Source organism: Coregonus clupeaformis, unplaced genomic scaffold (genome assembly GCF_020615455.1).
Source record: "Coregonus clupeaformis isolate EN_2021a unplaced genomic scaffold, ASM2061545v1 scaf0183, whole genome shotgun sequence".
In the NCBI taxonomy this organism is placed as follows: domain Eukaryota; kingdom Metazoa; phylum Chordata; class Actinopteri; order Salmoniformes; family Salmonidae; genus Coregonus; species Coregonus clupeaformis.
Window position 1 is genome coordinate 365,965 of NW_025533638.1, and position 21,231 is coordinate 387,195.

The 21,231-nt window shown below is 46.8% G+C and overlaps 1 protein-coding gene and 1 pseudogene across 2 annotated transcripts; one reads left to right on the forward strand and one right to left on the reverse strand.

The window, feature by feature from the left end:
• Positions 1–10,643: 10,643 nt before the first annotated feature.
• LOC123484017 lies at positions 10,644–12,872 on the forward strand (annotated as a pseudogene).
• A 1,672-nt stretch (positions 12,873–14,544) lies between these two features.
• On the reverse strand, positions 14,545–21,148 carry LOC121582929 (cyclin-Y-like protein 1). 2 transcript variants are annotated; one of them, XM_041899093.2, is made up of 10 exons: positions 20,248–21,148; positions 19,630–19,704; positions 19,293–19,330; positions 19,055–19,155; positions 18,907–18,942; positions 18,191–18,242; positions 17,958–18,077; positions 16,922–17,088; positions 15,418–15,580; positions 14,545–15,083 (listed from the first exon to the last, which is right to left on the reverse strand). In XM_041899093.2, exons 1-10 carry the CDS (start codon positions 20,408–20,410, stop codon positions 14,967–14,969), a joined length of 1,032 nt encoding a protein of 343 aa, XP_041755027.1. In that variant the 5' UTR covers positions 20,411–21,148; the 3' UTR covers positions 14,545–14,966. The 2 variants fall into 2 exon arrangements, with proteins under 2 accessions (XP_041755027.1, XP_041755028.1); XM_041899094.2 differs by lacking the exon at positions 18,907–18,942.
• Positions 21,149–21,231: the final 83 nt, after the last annotated feature.

Consider the following 21,231-nt stretch of genomic DNA (forward strand, 5'->3'; position numbering starts at 1 on the left):
CTTCATACCCTCAAAAAGGTTCTATATAGAACTGCAAAGCACCCTTATTTTTTTGCAGTGTACTATATTAGTTACACTTTACTCATATCAGATAATGCTAGTGAATAGTAGCATGTAGTTACTTAAAATAAATCTAAAACTGAGTCTGTCTGACTGTCTGTCTGTCTGCTACTGGAGGTGTCTACAGCTGATGCGGTATATTGAGAAGGGTAAGCCTGCCATCTAGTGGTGAAGATAAACTAGCTGTAGAAGAAAACTATAAATGGACAGTATAGTCAAATGACAGGCAGACTCAATTCATTTTACCTCGATTCCTCGCATCCCATCTCCCTGCCTCCTGCTCGAGCGTATTGGAGCAGGGGTCCCTCCTTCAGTCCTTCTCCAATGTGTTTTGAGAAGGGTGCAAGGAGAGGGGACACAAAGAGTCGGAAGATGTATTTATTTAACCAGGTAAGCCAGTTGAGAACAAGTTCTCATTTACAACTGCGACCTGGCGAAGATAAAGCAAAGCAGTGCGATAAAAACAACAACAACACATAGTTACATATGGGGTAAAACAAAACATAAAGTCAAAAAATACAACAGAAAATATATATACAGTGTGTTCAAATGTAGCAAGTTATGGAGGTAAGGCAATAAATAGGCCATAGTGCAAAATAATTACAATTAGTATTAACACTGGAATGATAGATGTGCAGAAGATGATGTGCAAATAGAGATACTGGGGTGCAAATGAGCAAAATAAATAACAATATGGGGATGAGGTAGTTGGGTGGGCTAATTACAGATGGGCTGTGTACAGGTGCAGTGATCGGTAAGCTGCTCTGACAACTGATGCTTAAAGTTAGTGAGGGAGATAAGAGTCTCCAGCTTCAGAGATTTTTGCAGTTCGTTCCAGTCATTGGCAGCAAAGAACTGGAAGGAATGGCGGCCAAAGGAGGTGTTGGCTTTGGGGATGACCAGTGAGATGTACCTGCTGGAGCGCATACTACGGGTGGGTGTTGGTATGGTGACCAATAAGCTAAGATAAGGCAGGGATTTGCCTAGCAGTGATTTATAGATGACCTGGTGCCAGTGAGGGCCAGGCAACGAGCGTACTGGTCACAATGGTGGGTAGTATATGGGGCTTTGGTGACAAAATGGATGGCACTGTGATAGACTACATCCAATTTGCTGAGTAGAGTGTTGAAGGCTATTTTGTAAATGACATCGCCGAAGTCAAGGATCGGTGGATAGTCAGTTTTACAAGGGCATGTTTGGCAGCATGAGTGAAGGAGGCTTTGTTGCGGAAATAGGAAGCCGTTTCTAGTTTTAACTTTGGATTGGAGATGCTTAATGTGAGTCTGGAAGGAGAGTTTACGGTCTAACCAGACACCTAGGTATTTGTAGTTGTCCACATATTCTAAGTCAGACCTGCCGAGAGTAGTGATTCTAGTCGGGTGGGCGGGTGCCAGCAGCGTTCGATTGAAGAGCATGCATTTAGTTTTACTAGCATTTAAGAGCAGTTGGAGGCTACGGGAGGAGTGCTGTATGGCATTGAAGCTCGTTTGGAGGTTTGTTAACACAGTGTCCAATGAAGGGCCAGATGTATACAAAATGGTGTCGTCTGCGTAGAGGTGGATCTGAGATTCACCAGCAGCAAGATTGACATCATTGATATACACAGAGAATAGAGTTGGCCTGAGAATTGAACCCTGTGGCACCCACATAGAGACTGCCAGAGGTCCAGACAACAGGCCCTCCGATTTGACACATTGAACTCTATCTGAGAAGTAGGTGAACCAGGCGAGGCAGTCATTTGAGAAACCAAGGCTATTTAGTCTGCCAATAAGAATGCGGTGATTGACGGAGTCGAAAGCCTTGGCCAGGTCGATGAAGACGGCTGCACAGTACTGTCTTTTATCGATCGCGGTTATAATATCGTTTAGGACCTTGAGCGTGGCTGAGGTGCACCCATGACCAGATTGCATAGCGGAGAAGACGCTGGAATTCGAAATGGTCGGTGATCTGTTTGTTAACTTGGCTTTCAAATACTTTCAAAAGGCAGGGCAGGATGGATATAGGTCTGTAACAGTTTGGATCTAGAGTGTCACCCCCTTTGAAGAGGGGGATTACCGCGGCTGCTTTCCAATTTCCCGGGTAATCTCAGACGATACGAAAGAGAGGTTGAACAGGCTTGTAATAGGGGGTTGCAACAATTTCTGTGGCTAATTTTTGAAAGAAAGGGTCCAGATTGTCTAGCCCAGCTGATTTGTAGGGGTCCAGATTTTGCAGCTCTTTCAGAACATCAGCTATCTGAATTTGGGTGAAGGAGAAGCGGGGGGCATTGACAAGTTGCAGCGGAGGGTGCAGAGCTGGTGGCCAGGGTAGGGGGTAGCCAGGTGGAAAGCATGGCCAGCCGTAGCAAAATGCTTGTTGAAATTTTCGATTATCGTAGATTTATCGGTAATGACAGTGTTTCCTAGCCTCAGTGCAGTGGGCAGCTGGGAGGAGGTGCTCTTATTCTCCATGGACTTTACAGTGTCTGAAAACTTTTTTGGAGTTAGTGCTACAGGATGCAAATTTCTGTTTGAAAAAGCTAGCCTTTGCTTTCCTAACTGATTGTGTATATTGGTTCCTGACTTCCCTGAAAAGTTGCAAAACGCGGAGGCTGTTCGATGCTAATGCAATACACCACAGGATGTTTTTGTGCTAGTCAAGGGCAGTCAAGTCTGGGGTGAACCAGGGGCTATATCTGTTCTTAGTTCTGAATTTTTTGAATGGGGCATGCTTATTTAAGATGGAGAGGAAAGCACTTTTGAAGAACATCCAGGCATCCTCTACTGACGGTTTGAGGTCAATATCCATCCAGGATACCCGGGCCAGGTCAATTAGATAGGCCTGCTCGCTGAAGTGTTTTAGTGAGCGTTTGACAGTGATGAGGGGTGGTCGTTTGACCGCGGACCCATTATGGACGCAGGCAATGAGGCAGTGATCGCTGAGATCCTGGTTGAAGATAGCAGAGGTGTATTTAGAGGGTAAATTAGTCAGGATGATATCTATGAGGGTGCCCATGTTTACGGATTTAGGGTTGTACCTGGTATGTTCCTTGATAATTTGTGTGAGATTGAGGGCATCTAGTTTAGATTGTAGGACGGCCGGGGTGTTAAGCATATCCCAGTTTAGGTCACCAAGCAATACGAACTCTGAGGATAGATGGGGGGCAATCAATTCACATATGGTGTCCAGGGCACAGGTGGGGGCTGATGGGGGTCTGTAGCAAGCAGCAACAGTGAGAGACTTATTTCTGGAAAGGTGGGTTTTAGAAGTAGAAGCTCAAACTGTTTGGGCACAAACCTGGATAGTATGATAGAGCTCTGCAGGCTATCTCTACAGTAGATTGCAACCCCGCCCCCCCTTTGGCAGTTCTATCTAGACGGAAAATGTTGTAGATGGGAATAGACATTTCTGAATCTTTGGTGGCCTTCCTAAGCCAGGATTCAGACACTGCTAGAACATCAGGGTTGGCAGAGTGTACTAACGCAGTGAATAGCTCAAACTTAGGGAGGAGGCTTCTGATCAAGGCTTTTGCGGTTACAGAAGTCAACAAATGATAGCGCCTGGGGAGTAGGAGTGATACTGGGGGCTGCAGGGCCTGGGTTAACCTCTACATCACCAGAGGAACAGAGGAGGACTAGAATAAGGATACGGCTAAAGGCTTTAAGAACTGGTCTTCTAGTGCGTTGGGTACAGAGAATAAAAGGGCAGATTTCCGGGCGTTGTAGAATAGATTCAGGGCATTATGTACAGACAAGGATATGGAAGGATGTGAGTACAAGAAAGTGAGAAAGAATTGAGAAAGTGACTCAGTGATTCACAGTTTGGTGAAATGCGCTATTTAAGACATGGTAAACACGGATTGAACTAACACTAGTTAGTCTTTCTTCAAACTGCATTAACAGATATGATTTAACTAACCAAGTGTTTAAAGTTGATTAGTTGAATGTGACGAATTATTACTGCGTTGGAACAAGACTAGTAGCTGACTGTGGGACCACCTCTGGGACATGCCCTGGACAACAAGCAGTTATTTTTCAGTATTCTAAATAGCCAACAACTGACAATTTTGGAGTGGTAGATTATTGACCAGAATGCTGTGTGTGCACCTTATTACCACACGGTGGAGCTGTTTGTTCGTTGTCAGAGCCATAGCCATCACAGGGCATTGCCAGCAGAAACTAGACGAGATAAGGCCTGTTGTGGAAGTCTGCCCTGCATCAAGAAATGGAAACACAGATGATTTAAAAAGCAGGAGAAAGGACTACATGTGACAATATGTGACAATATGTGTATATATGTAACTATTACAGTATTTAGTTATGCAAAGTACAACAGAACTGCAAACTGGCCCTCTTAAATATTTCTGTGTGTTAATTGACTTATCTTCTACTCTATAACCACAATAACAAATGTGTTACGCTGACCAAATAAGCATCTAGCACTTCCTTACAAATCCCAAGGAGCGTGTGGTTGGCTTGCATTGTCTGGTAACTCCTGTGTGTGACTGTGTCTGTGCACCTTCAGTCAGGAACAGAGGAGGTTCCTGCACCTGTTCTATGGAGACCCCTTTACAATTGGTGTACTCATCAAAACCAACCTAGAGGTGAGGTAGAGGAGCCTTTGTGCTGAAGAGCACAGAACATAAAAACACTGGACAGATGAAAGACTAGCCAGCCTACAAACAACACTAATGTAGACAGTGGAGGTGGGCAGAATGAAAGACAAGGGGGAGAAGAGAGAGAGGGGGGGAGAGAGAGAGAGAGAGAGAGAGAGAGAGAGAGGGGAGAGAGAGAGAGAGAGAGAGAGGGGGGAGAGAGAGAGAGGGGGGAGAGGGGGAGAGGGAGAGAGAGAGAGAGAGAGAGAGAGAGAGAGAGGGGGGGGAGAGGGGGTAGCTCAGCTGGTAGAGCACGGCGCTTGTAACGCCAAGGTAGTGCTCTACACAAAAAATATATGCACGCATGACTGTAAGTCGCTTTGGATAAAAGTGTCTGCTAAATGGCATATTATTATTATTATTATTAGAGAGAGAGGGGGAGAGAGAGAGAGAAGACCTGGGAAGAGGGAGTAAGAAATTATAATAAGGTTAGCATAAAGTAGGGGACTAAGTTAGGGGACTAAGGTAGGGAACACAGTGTCCAATTTCCCATCTTATTACATGTCCCAGTGTCCCACTTCCTCCTGTTACTTCTTACAACAACACATATCCCTTCCTAAGCATCCTCAGTGTACACCACCCCCACACCACCAACATCCCTCTCTACCTCTTGATTGTCATTGACTGTAAATACAAAATAATCCTTGTTTTAGCCTGATAGATTTGCATGTCATTCCCATTCATATGTATGTGGGTCGGGGGTAACAATATGTTACCTGCAGGCTCTACAGCTGGAGCCCAGGCAGCCGTTACAATATGAACAATACCCACGAGAGAGGGCCTGAATTGGGGCCCAATCCCACCTATTAGCCCCTCATTAGAGACAGCTTTTCTTAAACACACCAAGACAATGAGAATGGCGGGGGAGGGAGGGGAGGGAGGGGAGAGGGGGGGGGGGTGATTATTGTATTGCTACTGTTTGGTGTGTGTTTGTCTTCTTAAGCAGAAACCAGGGTGGGCTAATGTTTCTCTGGCGGTCAGTGAGCCAACAGAAAAAACATTCACTGTTGAGTGATGCTAGACTCGTTTTGAAAAATGCTAGCCTCTCTCTCTCGCTCTCTTTCGCTCTCTCTCTCTCTTGTCCTCCCTGTCTCTTTCCTGTGCTCTCCCCTTTCTCTCTCTTTGTCCTGTCCTCTTTCAATTCAATTTAAGGGCTTTATTGGCATGGGAAACGTATGTTAACATTCCAAAAGCAAGTGAAGTAGATAGTAAACAAAATCTCTCTCTCTCTCTCTCTCTCTCTCTCTCTCTCTCTCTCTCTCTCTCTTCTCTCTCTCTCTCTCTCTCTCTCTCTCTCTCTCTCTCTCTCTCTCTCTCTCTCTCTCTCTCTCTCTCTCTCTCTCTTCTCTCTCTCTCTCTCTCTCTCTCTCTCTCTCTCTCTCTCTCTCTCTCTCTCTCTCTCTCTCTCTCTCTCTCTCTCTCTCTCTCTCTCTCTCCCCTCTCTCCCCTCATCTCTCTCTCTCTCTCTCTTCAGACACACAGGCAGGTATGAGGATACTTATCTTTCCAGAGCAAATTACAGTCAATTCATATACAATAATATACATTTAAAGGTTATAAAGGCTTATCCGATTGTTATTACATGAGAATTTCCAGATAACTGAATATTCATAGTGTGCAATGTATGCACTACGTCTGATTTCATTTTTATACTGAACAAAAATATTAATGCAACATTTAAAGTGTTGGTACCATGTTTCATGAACTGAAATAAAATATATTTCTCTCTCTCTTTCTCAATAACAATTTCCCAGGGAAAGAGAGAGAGAGAGAGGGAGGGAGAGTGAGAGAGGGGAGGGAGAGGGAGAGAGGGGGGGGGGAGGGAGAGGGGGGAGAGGGAGAGAGGGGGGAGAGGGGGGAGGGAGAGAGGGGAGGGGGAGGGAGAGAGGGGAGGGAGAGGGAGAGAGGGGAGGGAGAGGGAGAGAGGGAGGGAGAGGGAGAGAGGGAGGGAGAGGGAGAGAGGGGAGGGAGAGGGAGAGAGGGGAGGGAGAGGGAGAGAGGGAGGGAGAGGGAGAGAGGGGAGGGAGAGGGAGAGAGGGGAGGGAGAGGGAGAGTCCTGTGTGTCTACCACAGCCCCCCCTCCACCCCCTGCCTGCAGCTGATTGGCAGAGACCCTGTCTGCTTTTAGGCCTCTTTCAGGAGTGACCTGCCACTCTTAATTACCACACTTGAGGAACTTGATGACACAGGACTTTGTCAAATGTCAAATTAGTACAACAACAACAACAAAACAAAAAGGGTCTTTCCCTAGCCTCCCCCTGGCCTAACCCTGTCATCCTCCTCTCCTCCCCCCATCAGGCAGGCCTGGCGAGTCGCCTTACTGAGGGGAGAGAGGCTGTAGGGGTTGTTGCTGTTCTCTGGTCAAGCTGAAGCCTTGGGAAACTGATGACCGTTCGCCTCGTCCCTCTCTGTCAATCAGTAAATCTAATTATATCATTAGAAGTGTTGGGAGAACAAATTAGAAACACATTTGCAACACCAACAATACAGCGTTTTGTGTGTGTGTGTGTGTCTGTTCGTATGAGAGTGTGTATGTATGTTCATGTTCAAAGAAATATAAGCCTTCTCAGATGTTATCAAAAGACACATTTCAGGGGGAATCTATGCAGCTGATCAAACCATTTGTACAACTCCATAATTTTATGTCCCTGATGCCTTGATGTCAAATGGATGTCCCTGTACACATACAAACATGCATGTGATGTGGAACCTTTTACATAAATGGCGTGATGCCGTGTTTTAAGGCCTCATCAAAGGTGAACTCAAAGGGTTCTTATTCATGGAGGATGGATGAAAGGAGAAAAACACTTCGGGGGGGTTTGCTGGCCCTTGAACAAACAACGATCAGACTAAGGTTGGATTGGAGGGTAATGGGGATGGAGGAAGTGGTACTGAAGGTAAGGGATGGAACAGGATTGGAGGGAAATGGGGATGGAGGAAGTGATACTGAAGGTAAGGTATGGAAGGAGGAAGGAGGAAGGAGGAGGGGGAGGATGGGAGTGAACGAGTTGTTATGGTGTACGGGGGATGTTTGAATCAAAGGTGTACACTACAGCGTCGCTCCAACATCAAAGCCTGCCCTCTCTTCTCTCGCTACTCTGGGAAGTTTGCCCCCCTCTCTCTCCCTCTCCCTGACAAACTGTTCCTCCTGTTCTTCAGTTAGCTCAGTTGCATCACAGCGTCATCTTCAGCAAACTTAATTAGGTACTTTTATTTCAGTGTTTTTGTCATTCAGTGACCCTGGCATTTCTGAGGTACCGTCTCCTGCCGCTGTGCCCTGGAGCTTTCTGAGGTACCGTCTCCTGCCGCTGTGCCCTGGAGCTTTCTGAGGTACCGTCTCCTGCCGCTGTGCCCTGGAGCTTTCTGAGGTACCGTCTCCTGCCGCTGTGCCCTGGAGCTTTCTGAGGTACCGTCTCCTGCCGCTGTGCCCTGGAGCTTTCTGAGGTACCGTCTCCTGCCACTGTGCCCTGGAGCTTTCTGAGGTACCGTCTCCTGCCGCTGTGCCCTGGAGCACAACGAGGAGGCAGACAAGAAGTAGAAGACTGATAAAGTCCTATTCTATTGTATTCTATCAGCTGCAGTCCAGGATGTGGAGTTGTTCAATGACTAATAGCATACAGTACTTGTGTCTGACACACCCTAGAGACATACATAAATAGTCCACTAATCACCCCAACGCTGGTATTGGCTGCAGAGTACACTTGTCTGCATCCCAAATAGCACCCTACTCCCCTACATAGTGCACTACATTTGACCAGAGTCCTATGGGACCAGGTCAAAAGTAGTGCACTATATAGAGAATCATTTGGGTCGCCACCATGGGCTACATACTGTACCCATAAATCAGTCAGAATGGCACATGAGGGCATTGTTGCTCGCTTGTTAAATCTCAAGTTCTACCTTTGAGCCTCTTTGCCAAATGATATCACCATGTTCCAAGCAGACTTGAACACAATGAATGGCTGTGTGTGAATGTTCCACACTCATGTTTACTGTAGATCCTTTCCCTGTGAATACTGAGACTGTCCCTCAATCTTCCCTGAGCTCACCTAGAGTTGTCACGTCATGAGGTCAGACAGCTACCATTCTTTCATCATATGGGCCTACATTATTGGTTTTACTACTGGTTTTACTACTGGTGTAATCACACAGGCCACAGTGAAGACTGAAGTGCTCTACAGTTTGTGTGTTACCAGAGTACACTTGACTGCATCCCAAATAGCACCCTACTCCCTACTGGTTTTACTACTGGTAACACACAAACTGTAGAGCACTTCAGTCTTCACTGTGGCCTGTTGTGTGATTTCACCTCAGTGAACTGTATATTGATTTTTTTATGATGCAAGTGCATGTGTGTATGTGTGTGCATACTGTCCTGTATAATGTGTGTGTGCTCTGAGTGAACAGGATATTGATTTGTCCTTTTTCAGTTTCCCACAATTCCTTTGTGTGTGTGTGTGTGTGTGTGTGTTTTGCCTCTGTGTGTGTGTGTTTTGAATGTGTGTGTGTGTGTGTGTGTTTTGCCTCTGTGTGTGTGTGTGTGTTTTGAATGTGTGTGTGTGTGTGTTTTGAATGTATGTGTGTGTGTGTGTGTTTTGCCTCTGTGTGTGTGTGTGTGTGTGTTTTGCCTCTGTGTGTGTGTGTGTGTGTGTGTGTGTGTGTGTGTTTTGCCTCTGTGTGTGTGTGTGTGTGTTTTGCCTCTGTGTGTGTGTGTGTTTTGCCTCTCTGTGTGTGTGTGTTTTGCCTCTGTGTGTGTCTGTGTGTGTTTTGCCTCTGTGTGTGTCTGTGTGTGTTTTGCCTCTGTGTGTGTCTGTGTGTGTTTTGCCTCTGTGTGTGTGATGTGTCTGCTTGTGTGAATACTGTACTACATGTACTGAACTGTCTAACCACCTCATCTTCCCTCCCTCCTCTGCTGAGACCTTGTATTCCAACATGCTTAATTGTCAACGCCAATTAGTCCAGGGGCCGTGTCCACAATGGCTCAACTGTAGCGAGCCGCAAAAGCCCTCTTTGTGATTCTCCAGTGGCCCGCAGCGCAATCAGGCGCTCATTTAGTCTCCTAACGAAAAGAGTTCTGAGAGATGCCATTAGAAAAAGAAACAAAAGGCCCTTGGACAATGAAGGCAGCAGGAGAGACAGAGAGACAGAGACCAAATAGCCAAACAGCGTGGCCCATAGGGTCGTCCTTTCACAGACAGACACACATACGGTGTTCCTAATGTTTGGTATTCTCAGTGTATAATGGGGCACAATCCTGGGTTAATGTTTGGTATTCTCAGTGTATAATGGGGCACAATCCTGGGTTGCATCTTTTTTTTAATCTAAATTGAAATTCACATTAACTAGCAATTAAACACTATTTTTGATAAACATTGTAGTGGTGAGGTCAGACTATTTAAAAAAAAACAGGTCAGGCTATATTAAATTGTCTGACAAGGTTATGGTAAAAGGAATTCATGGATTGAGTTAGTCACAACACTATTTTAAACATTGTCTGACTTTACTGGTGATGTTATATAGATTGTAGGCCTGTATAAATAACGAAAGATATTACATTAGCTGATAAGTAGGTTATGGTAAAGAATGAAATGATTCAGTCGGTCACCGTGTAAGCAGATTCCTATTGGAGAAGACGCAGGCCTGTGGGCGCGGCCGTCCAGAGAATGCGGCCAAGGTGTTGTTGGTCAATCAGTACGGTTTAGCACAGTTAGCAGCTTGAGCAAGAAGACCTATGAGGGAGTGGATTGTATATCTTTTTATTTTATTTATTTATTTATCACAAAAGAGAAAGCTGTTTCACTAAATATTGTTGGGGGAAAAAAGTGTGGCACAAGGATTAGGCGTCGCTGCCTGCAAATTCCGTCTGAATTGTCGAGTCGAAATGACCGGTGTCGAAATTGACTTTATTTGATTGCACCGGAGGCGCGTTTTCTAAACGAACACGGGGGAGTGAATTTCAGTGATGGCAAGATAATCAGATGGCGCTTCTCTCTCTGATTGGCATTGGATATTGATGAGGTAGCTTACATTTTCCCGTGTGATCGACTTGGTGAGTTATCAATTTTATCAACTTGTTTCATCACTATTTCTTAGCCTTTAAGTTTGAGTGAATAAGGCGCACATCCAAAGTGCTTGAATATATTATTGATAGAACATAGAAACAGTAATAAAATGTTTCAAACGTTCAGAGCGCCTTTCCTATCCAATAATCTCATGATTTTCTCTCTGTGGAAATCCACAGCATTGGAGGAGCTTCCATGGCGACCATGACGCGAAAATGCCCTCTTTACATCTGCGTTCTGTGCCTGCTCCAGCTGATGAGCGCACAACCGGTGCGCGCCGCCTCCAAGGCCATCGTGTGTGAACCCATCACGGTCCCCATGTGCAAGGGCATTGGCTACAACCTCACCTACATGCCCAACCAGTTTAACCATGACACTCAGGACGAGGTGGGGCTGGAGGTGCACCAGTTCTGGCCGCTGGTGCGCATCCACTGTTCCCCTGACCTGCTCTTCTTCCTCTGCAGCATGTACACTCCGATCTGCATCCCGGACTATCGCAAGCCTCTGCCCCCGTGCCGCTCCGTGTGCGAAGCGGGCTAAGCGTGGCTGCTCCCCCTGATGAGCCAGTATGGTTTTGAATGGCCCGAGAGGATGAGCTGCGAGGGGCTGCCAGAGCTGGGTGATGCTGATCGCCTCTGTATGGACCGGAACAGTAGTGACATCACAACTTTGTCCCCAGGCCCGGCCTTCCCCCGAAGCCTACCCCCAAGGCCCCCTCCGTGCTCCACCGCAACCCAGCCCGCCGCAGGCGCCTCTCTGCCCAAACCCCACCACAATCACCACCACCAGGACTGTGAACAACGCGACTGCCGCTGCCGCCACCCCCTGGTGTCCGTCAAGAATGAGGCCCACCCACTGTACGGCCGCCGCGTCCACACAGGCCCCGTGGAGAACTGCGCCCAGCCCTGTCATCAACCCTACTTCACCCCCGGACGAACACGCCTTCACCTCCCTCTGGATTGGCCTGTGGTCGGTCCTCTGCTTCGTCTCGACCTTAACTCACGGTGGTCACGTTCCTGATGGACCGCGACCGCTTCTCCACCCGAGCTGCCTATCGTCTACCTGGCTGCCTGCTACCTCTTCGTCTCCCTGGGATACATGGTGCGGCTGGCAGCGGGCCACGAGCGGGTGGCGTGCTCAGAGGACGGCGGGCACGTGCTGTACGACGCGTCGGGCCCTGCCGGCCTGTGCACCTTGGTGTTCCTGCTGGTCTACTTTTTCGGCATGGCCGGTGCCATCTGGTGGGTGGTGCTCTCGCTCACCTGGTTCCTGGCGGCGGGCATGAAGTGGGGCAACGAGGCCATCGCCGGGTACTCGCAGTACTTCCACCTGGCCGCCTGGCTGGTGCCCAGCGTCAAGACCATCGCTGTGCTGGCCCTGAGCGCCGCAGACGGAGACCCTGTGGCAGGGATATGCTACGTGGGCAACCAGAGCGTGGAGAGCCTGCGGGGCTTCGTGCTTGCTCCCCTGGTGGTCTACCTCTTCACAGGCTCCCTCTTCCTCCTAGCGGGGTTTGTATCATTGTTCCGCATCCGCAGTGCCATCAAGCAGGGGGACCAAGACAGACAAGCTGGAGAAGCTGATGTTAAGGCTGGGCCTCTTTACCGTCCTCTACACGGTCCCTGCCGCAGTGGTGGTGGCCTGTCTGGTGTACGAGCAGCACCTCAGGCCCCAGTGGGACAGGGGACTTTCCTGCTCCTGCCAGGCTGAGAGACAGAGGCTAGGCCTAGGGCCAGACCACGCCATCTTCATGCTCAAGTACTTTATGAGCCTGGTGGTGGGGGATCACCTCAGGGGGTGTGGGTGTGGTCGGGGAAGACCCTGGAGTCGTGGAGGAGGTTCCTGGGGAGGTGTTGTTCGTGTTCCTGCTGGGGCCACAAACCCTCCAGCGCGTCAGTGTACAGCGAGGCCAGCACATCCCTCACGACACACACTGGGCTGCTCCGCTTGCAGTCTGAGCACAAGTCCCTGTCGCATCCATCTGTGTGACCAGACGGGCGCTTGTCAGACTCATGTTGCTACACATACAGTGGCTGTTGGAAGAAACTAGATGGATGTTCATTTAACTTATTGAAAGGATTGTAAATTATGTAAAAAGTATTGTCTTTACATAAGGACACGTTTTTAAAGCGAGTTGTGTGGGAATATAGAGAAAAACTCTTATTTTTATATTATATGTCCTAGTTCTCATTCTAGACTCATTGCAGGAGATTTCCCTAAAGTTGAAACTTGTTTTAAATGGTGTGTTCTCAAGTTCAGAGAAAAAAACATGTACAGTGAATGTGTCTCTAGGATGTTTTTAAATGATGTTTTTTGTTAGTATGTCCTTAACCAGAACCTTAGATGGTTAGGAATCCAATAATCAACAGTTATGTCATTAACCTGGACATAATACCATGCCTGAGCCACTTAACAGTTCTATTTTATACGTATGAAGAAGATGGAGAATTGCTATTTGTCATTTTATTTAAAAATGGCCATCCTAAAGGGACATGGTTCTTGTTGTAGGAGATATTTCACTCGCTGTTATGGACACGGTAAGGTCTTGTTAGGATGAAGGAATTTCCCTTTCAATTTATGCTTATGTGAAGAATTAATATAAAGTCTCTCAAAAAATCGAGTTTGTCTTAATCTGTATCAGATGAATTGAGAGAAATTGTTTGTCACTAAAAAATAATATTTTTTGGAACTTGTCCTGCTGAAAAGCGATATCCCAAGTATAAATACAGTAAAGTACACACAGTAAAGGGTTAAAAAAAAAATGTTTTGCAAAAATGTTTTCTAGACAACTGCAAACTTCAAGGAGTAGAGCATTCAAGGAGTTGGTCTGATGGGAATCCATGATGTCATGTGGTCTGATGGGAATCCATGATGTCATGTGTTGCTTGTGGAGCAACAGAGAACAAAAGAGGTCCCTCCCCACTATGTCATGACTTACCTGGACCACCTATTGAGACGTGCCTTTTAAGTAGATCAGGTGTAAAATGAGGTGAAAGGGAGACTGGAGTGCCTCTTTAAAAGGTGCAACTTCCCATTTTAGAGGAGACCAGTGTTGCAGCCTCTTCTGCCCCCATGTGGTGTGTTCTAGTAATTACAGCAGCACTGGACTATTGTGAAAGGACAATCTTGTGTTTTTCTCTGCACGTGTGTTAACCATGATCCAATTCTTAAAAGCGACACTGGGATATCATTTTCTCCATTACTTAAATGGTTATATTAGTGTCCCATTTGTCTAACTACATTAAAAGTTTTAGAAATACCTAATAACTCAACTGAGTGGATCAGTGTACATGTGTGGTTCTCCTTAAAAATATTGCTTTGTCTAATTCTGGCATGTTCAACTATGTTGCCTCTAACCCAGGTAGAGAATAAAACTGAATTGGAGTTTGTGTGAATTTGTTAGAGCCTACAGTGTAGAGGGGAAGATGTTCTGTCACGTGCTGTGGGTTGGTCTGATTCTAAAAACCACCAGACCACTTATAGAGCATACACTTCTCCAGTCTAGTCCTGTCAGATCTATGAAAACCAAAGTGGTAGAGCAGGCACTATGGGAAAATACTGAAATCATTTCAAATACAGGGCTTGATTGAGCTTGCCTGGCACATGAAACCAATAGAATAGCTGAAAAACTGCCAACCCCACCCATCTGGTACTCCAGGCAGGCTAAAGCAAACACAAAGTATTTGAAAGATTTGTTCCCAGGTCGGATACCACGCCCTAGTCTTGTACATATTAGGTAGAGTTCCTGCTCTAAAGCTCACATCTCATCTAGAAACGAGACACCATACATAGAATTTCTAGTTTATTACGGTTTATTTGAAATAAACAGCAACTGAAAATATGTTCAATTAAAAACTGATACATTCCACAGCTAAAGGGCCTACACAGTAAGCAAAGAAAAACCGTCCTTCTACGTCACTCTGTCCGTCCGTCCGTCTGCCAAACTACACCACAGGGTAGTTGGAGGCTTCATCACCATGGTCAGTGTGTGGTGTCAGTCAGTCACTCCCTAACCCCTCCATGTTTGTAGATCTGGAGGGTCTGGGTAAGTATAAGCAGTGCAGGGGGGGGTAGGAAGCGATTTGGGACCGGCTGTGTGTGTGGATGGTGCCAGTGTGAATGTCTGGTTTGGGGGGATTGGGAAAAGAGACCAGAAGGCCTTCGGTTCATCCTCCGCCTGTCCAGTGTGTGTAGCAGTCCCAGGTCCAGATTTACGACAGCACAGCGTGGGTGGTTCGGACACCCACAAGATTGTCTGCGCTGAGGGACTTCCTTATGGTCACCTTGCCCAGATCCTTGTATCTGTCCTCACACAGTCTGGAGATAGCCTGGGAACAACATAACACTTATTACATTTAACCCCAAGGCCACTCAACAGTTCAATCATAAGGACATAAAGATCATAGACTTTGGCCCCTACCAACTAGGCACTTGTGTAGATTGGTATAAGAAACATGGTGAAAATTCCCCCTAGCCAATCAGAAGGCAGAGTGGAGCTACTACCATATTTCTAACACCTATGCAATTGTTTATCTACATGTGTCTAGGGAGTAGGGGTTGTTTCTGGACAGGACCTAAGTCAACCAGGACTACCATCAAAAGGCTCTCCTCTAGCCAAGTAGTAGTGTTTGTATTCCTGCTCTACTAGAAGCTCTCCCTCACCTCCAGTTTGGTGGCTCGCTGGTTGTCAAGTGGCTCCAGGGGGAAGTTGAGGTTGTTGTCATCGGCCAGGGAGCGCAGGTCAAAGTAGTACTTGGCGTAGACGCTGGCTGGCACGTTGATGTTGAACTGAAGCAGCTCCAGGAAGTGCCTCTCCATCTCGTTCCTGTGGGGGTAGAGAGAGAGGTAGAGGGTGAATCTCAGAAGTCTTATCCTCCATACTCTCCTTTAAAAATGTCAGCGGGAAGCGAGTTCTCGGGGGAGAAATTGAGGACAGAGGACGCAAGGAATGGAGGATAGACTTTTGAGATGTACCTGGGCAGAGAGACATGAGCGGATGAGATGTGTGATAGCAACCTGTTTTGGCCCACATGGCAACGTTCCAATTTAACTATGCGCCTCCTAATATTGATTTATATGAGGATATTCACAGTTCACTCTTGGGTGAGCCAAAACAATACATTCCTGCACAGTGCTTACTTGCAAAGTTCCACATTTCTATGGAGACCTTTGTCAGAGGCATCAATCTATTAAATTGTATTAATATAGTCCTTTGAACAAGGATGTCACAAAGAGCCCTGTAGCCTGTCCTACAGCCAGTAAGAAACACACAGTGGTAAGAAGGGGGGCCTTATGGGCGCAGCGGTCTAAGGAGTCACTACAGACCCGGGTTCGATCCCAGGCTGTGTCACAGCCGGCCGTGGCCGGGAGACACATGAGGCGGCGCACAATTGGCCCAGCGTCGTCCGGGTTAGGGGAGGGTTTGGCCGGCCGGGATTTCCTTGTCCCATCGCACTCTTGCGACTCCTTGTCGCAGGCCGGGCACCTGCAAGCTGACTTCAGTCGCCAGCTGGACGGTGTTTCCTCCGACACATTGTTGCGGCTGGCTTCCGGGTTAAGCAAGTAGTGTGTCAAGAAGCAGTGCGGCTTGGTGGGGTCGTGTTTCGGAGGACGCTCTCGACCTTCGCCTCTCCCGAGTCCGTAGGGGAGTTTCAGCGATGGGACAAGACTGTAACTACCAATTGAATATCACGAAATTGGGGAGAAAAATGGGTACAACAACAACAAAAAGAAGGGGAGCCTTACGACCCTCCAGCGGCTGAGGAGACCCACAGCCTGAATCCCAAAACTACCCCTACACCCCTCAAATTCAACTGTGGACCTCCAAGCCAGTTCCAATGATTTTTTTCATTGTTCCCCTCTAATCAAGGACTGATTTAGACCTGGGACACCAGGTGGGTGCAATTAATTATCAGGTAGAACAGAAAATGGTCAGGCTCCGGGACCTCGTAGGGTAAGAGTTGAATACCCCTGCCCTAAGCACTTGTGTAGATCTGAGAGCATTGGATAGGTTTAAGGATGATGGTAGTCACTCCCTCTTGCACTCTGACAGGCCAGCTGGAATGGTCGCCCTATTGCTTACACCTATCCAAACCTCAGATATGATGCCTAAAGGTGGGGTTCGGGGGGAGAGCTTTTAAAGGTGAGCAGCCAGGGGGACACTGACATGTCCTCCACGGTGATGTCCTTGAGGATCTGGCAGTAGTCTACGTTCCACACGGCCTGGTCGTCCCACACCTTGGAGGCCAGTAGGATGGCTCCCAGGACGATACGCTTCCAGTTGCACGGACAGATGTCCATCTCTGCATAGGTCAGCAGACGCTCCAGGTACACCTAGGGAGAGGATGGACACACAGTAATGAGACACAGTCTCGTCAGACACACACACAGTAATCAGTAACACACATACAGGCACACACACACACACTGACGGACCACAGTTATCAGGGCCAGGTGTTCAGCAGGAGACAATAATATATCATGTAGAACAAGAGTCTCTCTTATGTCAGCTCTCAACATGACAACATTTGCCTACTGAGCATGCCCAGAGTGAAACTCCCTGTGATAGGTGAACTGACTGGTGGTATCCTGTGATAGGTGAACTCACTGGTGGTATCCTGTAATAGGTGAACTCACTGGTGGTATCCTGTGATAGGTGAACTGACTGGTGGTATCCTGTGATAGGTGAACTCACTGGTGGTATCCTGTGATAGGTGAACTCACTGGTGGTATCCTGTGATAGGTGAACTCACTGGTGGTATCCTGTGATAGGTGAACTGACTGGTGGTATCCTGTGATAGGTGAACTCACTGGTGGTATCCTGTGATAGGTGAACTCACTGGTGGTATCCTGTAATAGGTGAACTCACTGGTGGTATCCTGTGATAGGTGAACTCACTGGTGGTATCCTGTGATAGGTGAACTCACTGGTGGTATCCTGTGATAGGTGAACTCACTGGTGGTATCCTGTGATAGGTGAACTGACTGGTGGTATCCTGTGATAGGTGAACTCACTGGTGGTATCCTGTGATAGGTGAACTCACTGGTGGTATCCTGTGATAGGTGAACTCACTGGTGGTATCCTGTGATAGGTGAACTCACTGGTGGTATCCTGTGATAGGTGAACTGACTGGTGGTATCCTGTGATAGGTGAACTGACTGGTGGTATCCTGTGATAGGTGAACTGACTGGTGGCATACGTACCAGGGTGACGATGGCACACTCAGCGGTCAGCTGGGCCGAGCTGAACAGCGTGCGGACGAAGCGGTAGATGAGCTTGTGTTCAGGGTCCACGCTGTAGTAGTCTTCTGGAACCTTCTCCCTCTGAGGAAGAGGAGGCCTCGCCAGTCAGTCTGACAGGGGGCTTGGTGTGTACACACACACACACACACACACACACACACAGGGACATACAGTCTCTACTTCCACCTACTCACCGTTAATGGGTGGATCTTCTCATCAAAAATGTCCAGAGAACGGTTTGAATCCCTGATGAGAAAAAAAAAAGAAAAGACAGTTAAGTCTACTGCTACAAGCCCACACACAGAGAAAGACAACTCCCAGAATATGTTACTATGTCATCAACACACCTCCATTACTACGTTACTATGTCATCACACAACTCATCAACACACCTCCATTACTACGTTACTATGTCATCACACAACTCATCAACACAACTCCATTACTACGTTACTATGTCATCACACAACTCATCAACACACCTCCATTACTATGCTACTATGTCATTAACATACCTCCATTACTATGTCATCACACAACTCATCAACACACTTCCATTACTACGTTACTATGTCATCACACATTAACACCTCCATCACTATGTTACTATGTCATCACACATTAACACACCTCCATTACTATGTTACTATGTCATCACACATTAACACCTCCATTACTAGGTCATCACACATTAAAACAACTCCATTACTACATTACTAAGTCATCATACATTAACACAACCTCCATTACGTTACTATGTCGTCACACAAATCAACACACCTTCCTTACCATGTTACTATGTCGTCACACAAATCATCAACACAAAACTCCTCCATTTAGCTCACCACGTCAATATATGAATATTTCTCAGTTTTCCTCATGAAATGAATATGGCACAGATAAAACCTACCTGTTTTTTATGTGATAGTATATAGCCAACGTGACACTGGAACAGAGAGAGACAAGACAGTGAGTCCTTACAATGATGGCCTCTTTTCTCCTCTGTCGTGGTGTGTGTGTGTCTGTGTCTGTGTGTGTAAGGTAAGGAGGACACTCACCATTTGACCGTACTCTTCAGGTTGGGCAGGCTGACCGTGCTATCATCAAGGAATATTGTGGAGCAGGAGCTGTACTTTTTAGATAGCAACCCAGGAGACATCTAGAAAAAAGGGAGTAGTTGTTAGTCAATGAAACAGGGAAAAATATAGCATCATTTCCTGACATTTCTCCATAAGTATCAGTGGATGTCCATGGGTAGCCACACTAACGCTTGAATGGAAAGATGGATTTACTCACGTGATTACTTAAGTAGTTACTTTTCCTTTTCTCCCGCACTGGAGGAAAAAAAGTCAGACAAATCTTAGGTCAGGTAGTTAATTGAATGTGTTGAATAACTATCTCACGCTGACCATCAGACAGAATCTCTTGTTGTCCATATCAGACCTGGGACGTGATCTGCAGTTCACAACGTTGTGGGACGTTCAGATATAAATATATTATGTAGAACAAACATGCATCTGACATGTAGAATAAGAAATCATGTCAGCTCTATTCATGACATTTTTATCTGCGCCGTTCCATGTTTGGTCCAGAGGGTCAGCCATGAGAAGTTGAAGATCCCCATGCCACTTACCATCAGTCTGTGACTTGTTGAGGAAGATTGTGCTGGCTCTGGCATTATCGGATGGGTTGGACTCCTGTGCCAATTCTGAAAGAAACAAGAAATACACACTTACATTTACATTTTAGTCATTTAGCAGACTCTCTTATCCAGAGCGACTTACAGGAGCAATTAAGGTTAAGTGCCTTGCTTAAGGGCACATCTACATATTTTTCACCTAGTCGGCTCCGGGATTAGAAGCAGCGACCTTCCGGTTCCTGGCACAATGCTCTTACCCACTAAGCTACCTGCCACTTAGCCTATAACATGAACACCACAAGAAATGCACACGTATCCCAACTATATACACCATTTGAATCTTAAAAAGGCAGAGTGAGATACAGTATGATACTGACTGTTTACAGATCACAACTTCCAGGGATGCACCTTGTGACTTGACATCATGACACTCACTATACTCCGCAGGCTATAGATGAAGCAAAAACAATGCTAGATACTCCGCAGGATATCTTGGAATAGCTGAAACAAAATTACGACTGCACAATCAGTAGTGCAGCGTCTTGCCTGTTCAGAGAGGCGCGACCATGACGCATACCCCTCCACTCCAGCTTATCCGAATAGTACACCTACCATCCGGGACCTCTCTATCGCTGATGTGCTGCAGATAGGTGCCCGTGTCCTCGCTTACGTCGTCGGCGGTGGTGGTTATTGGGTAGTCGTCGAGCTCGACGGCTCTCCTCGCAAGCTTTGGACTCCCACCGGGGGACATGCAGCATGACACTGTAGCCCCCATGATTGAACAATTGGCTAAAGTCCTACCACTGACTACACCCTATAAAACTGAAAGAAAACCGTTCACTCGTCTATAACAGACAGAACCCCTGTCAGTGATGCCTGGACTCAAAATGAAACATTCAATTTTAAATACATGAGTAGCAGCCACATATTGGGGTTCATATCTACTACACACCATTCAAACTGAACAACTGAAACCCTATCCTTTTCAGGGCGTGTGCGCAGAGGCATGGCGAGTAGCGCATTGATACGTCGGCCAGATACAGGCTTGACCACTGTAAACTAATCTAGGCTGGCAACGCTAGGACACTGGTTTAACCCTTTTAATGGCAACACGTTACATTCGGTCTTAAACTGCTAGCTAGCTAGCAAGCCAGCTAGACAGCCAGACAGCCGATACAACGTTAAACACCATTAATCTGGTCTTCGTAAACCAGACGTAGTTTGCTAGCTAGTAGCAGCTAGCTGGCAAGCTATTGCTAGCTAGCCCTATGGCTAACGCTAATCCAGGCTTCAGCTAATTGCCTACTCCTAACTGGCTACTTCTGCCGGTCCACTTGATCTAGCTATTCTTGCGGTGCATTGCAGTCTGAGAATATGCCGAATTCCTTCGTCTAAGCAAATGTCCCAGGTATGGCCGTTCACCGTACACAGAAATGTCTAATGCTCAGATTTGAGACCGCTAGTTTGCTAACAGCTGATTCCCACTCCAGCCAAAGCCAACTAGGAAGGAACGCCCTCAAGAACGGCCCATTTTGATGTACGTCAATTACCATTGGCTGTTTATCAAAATTAATAATTGTTACTTGACAGAGATTG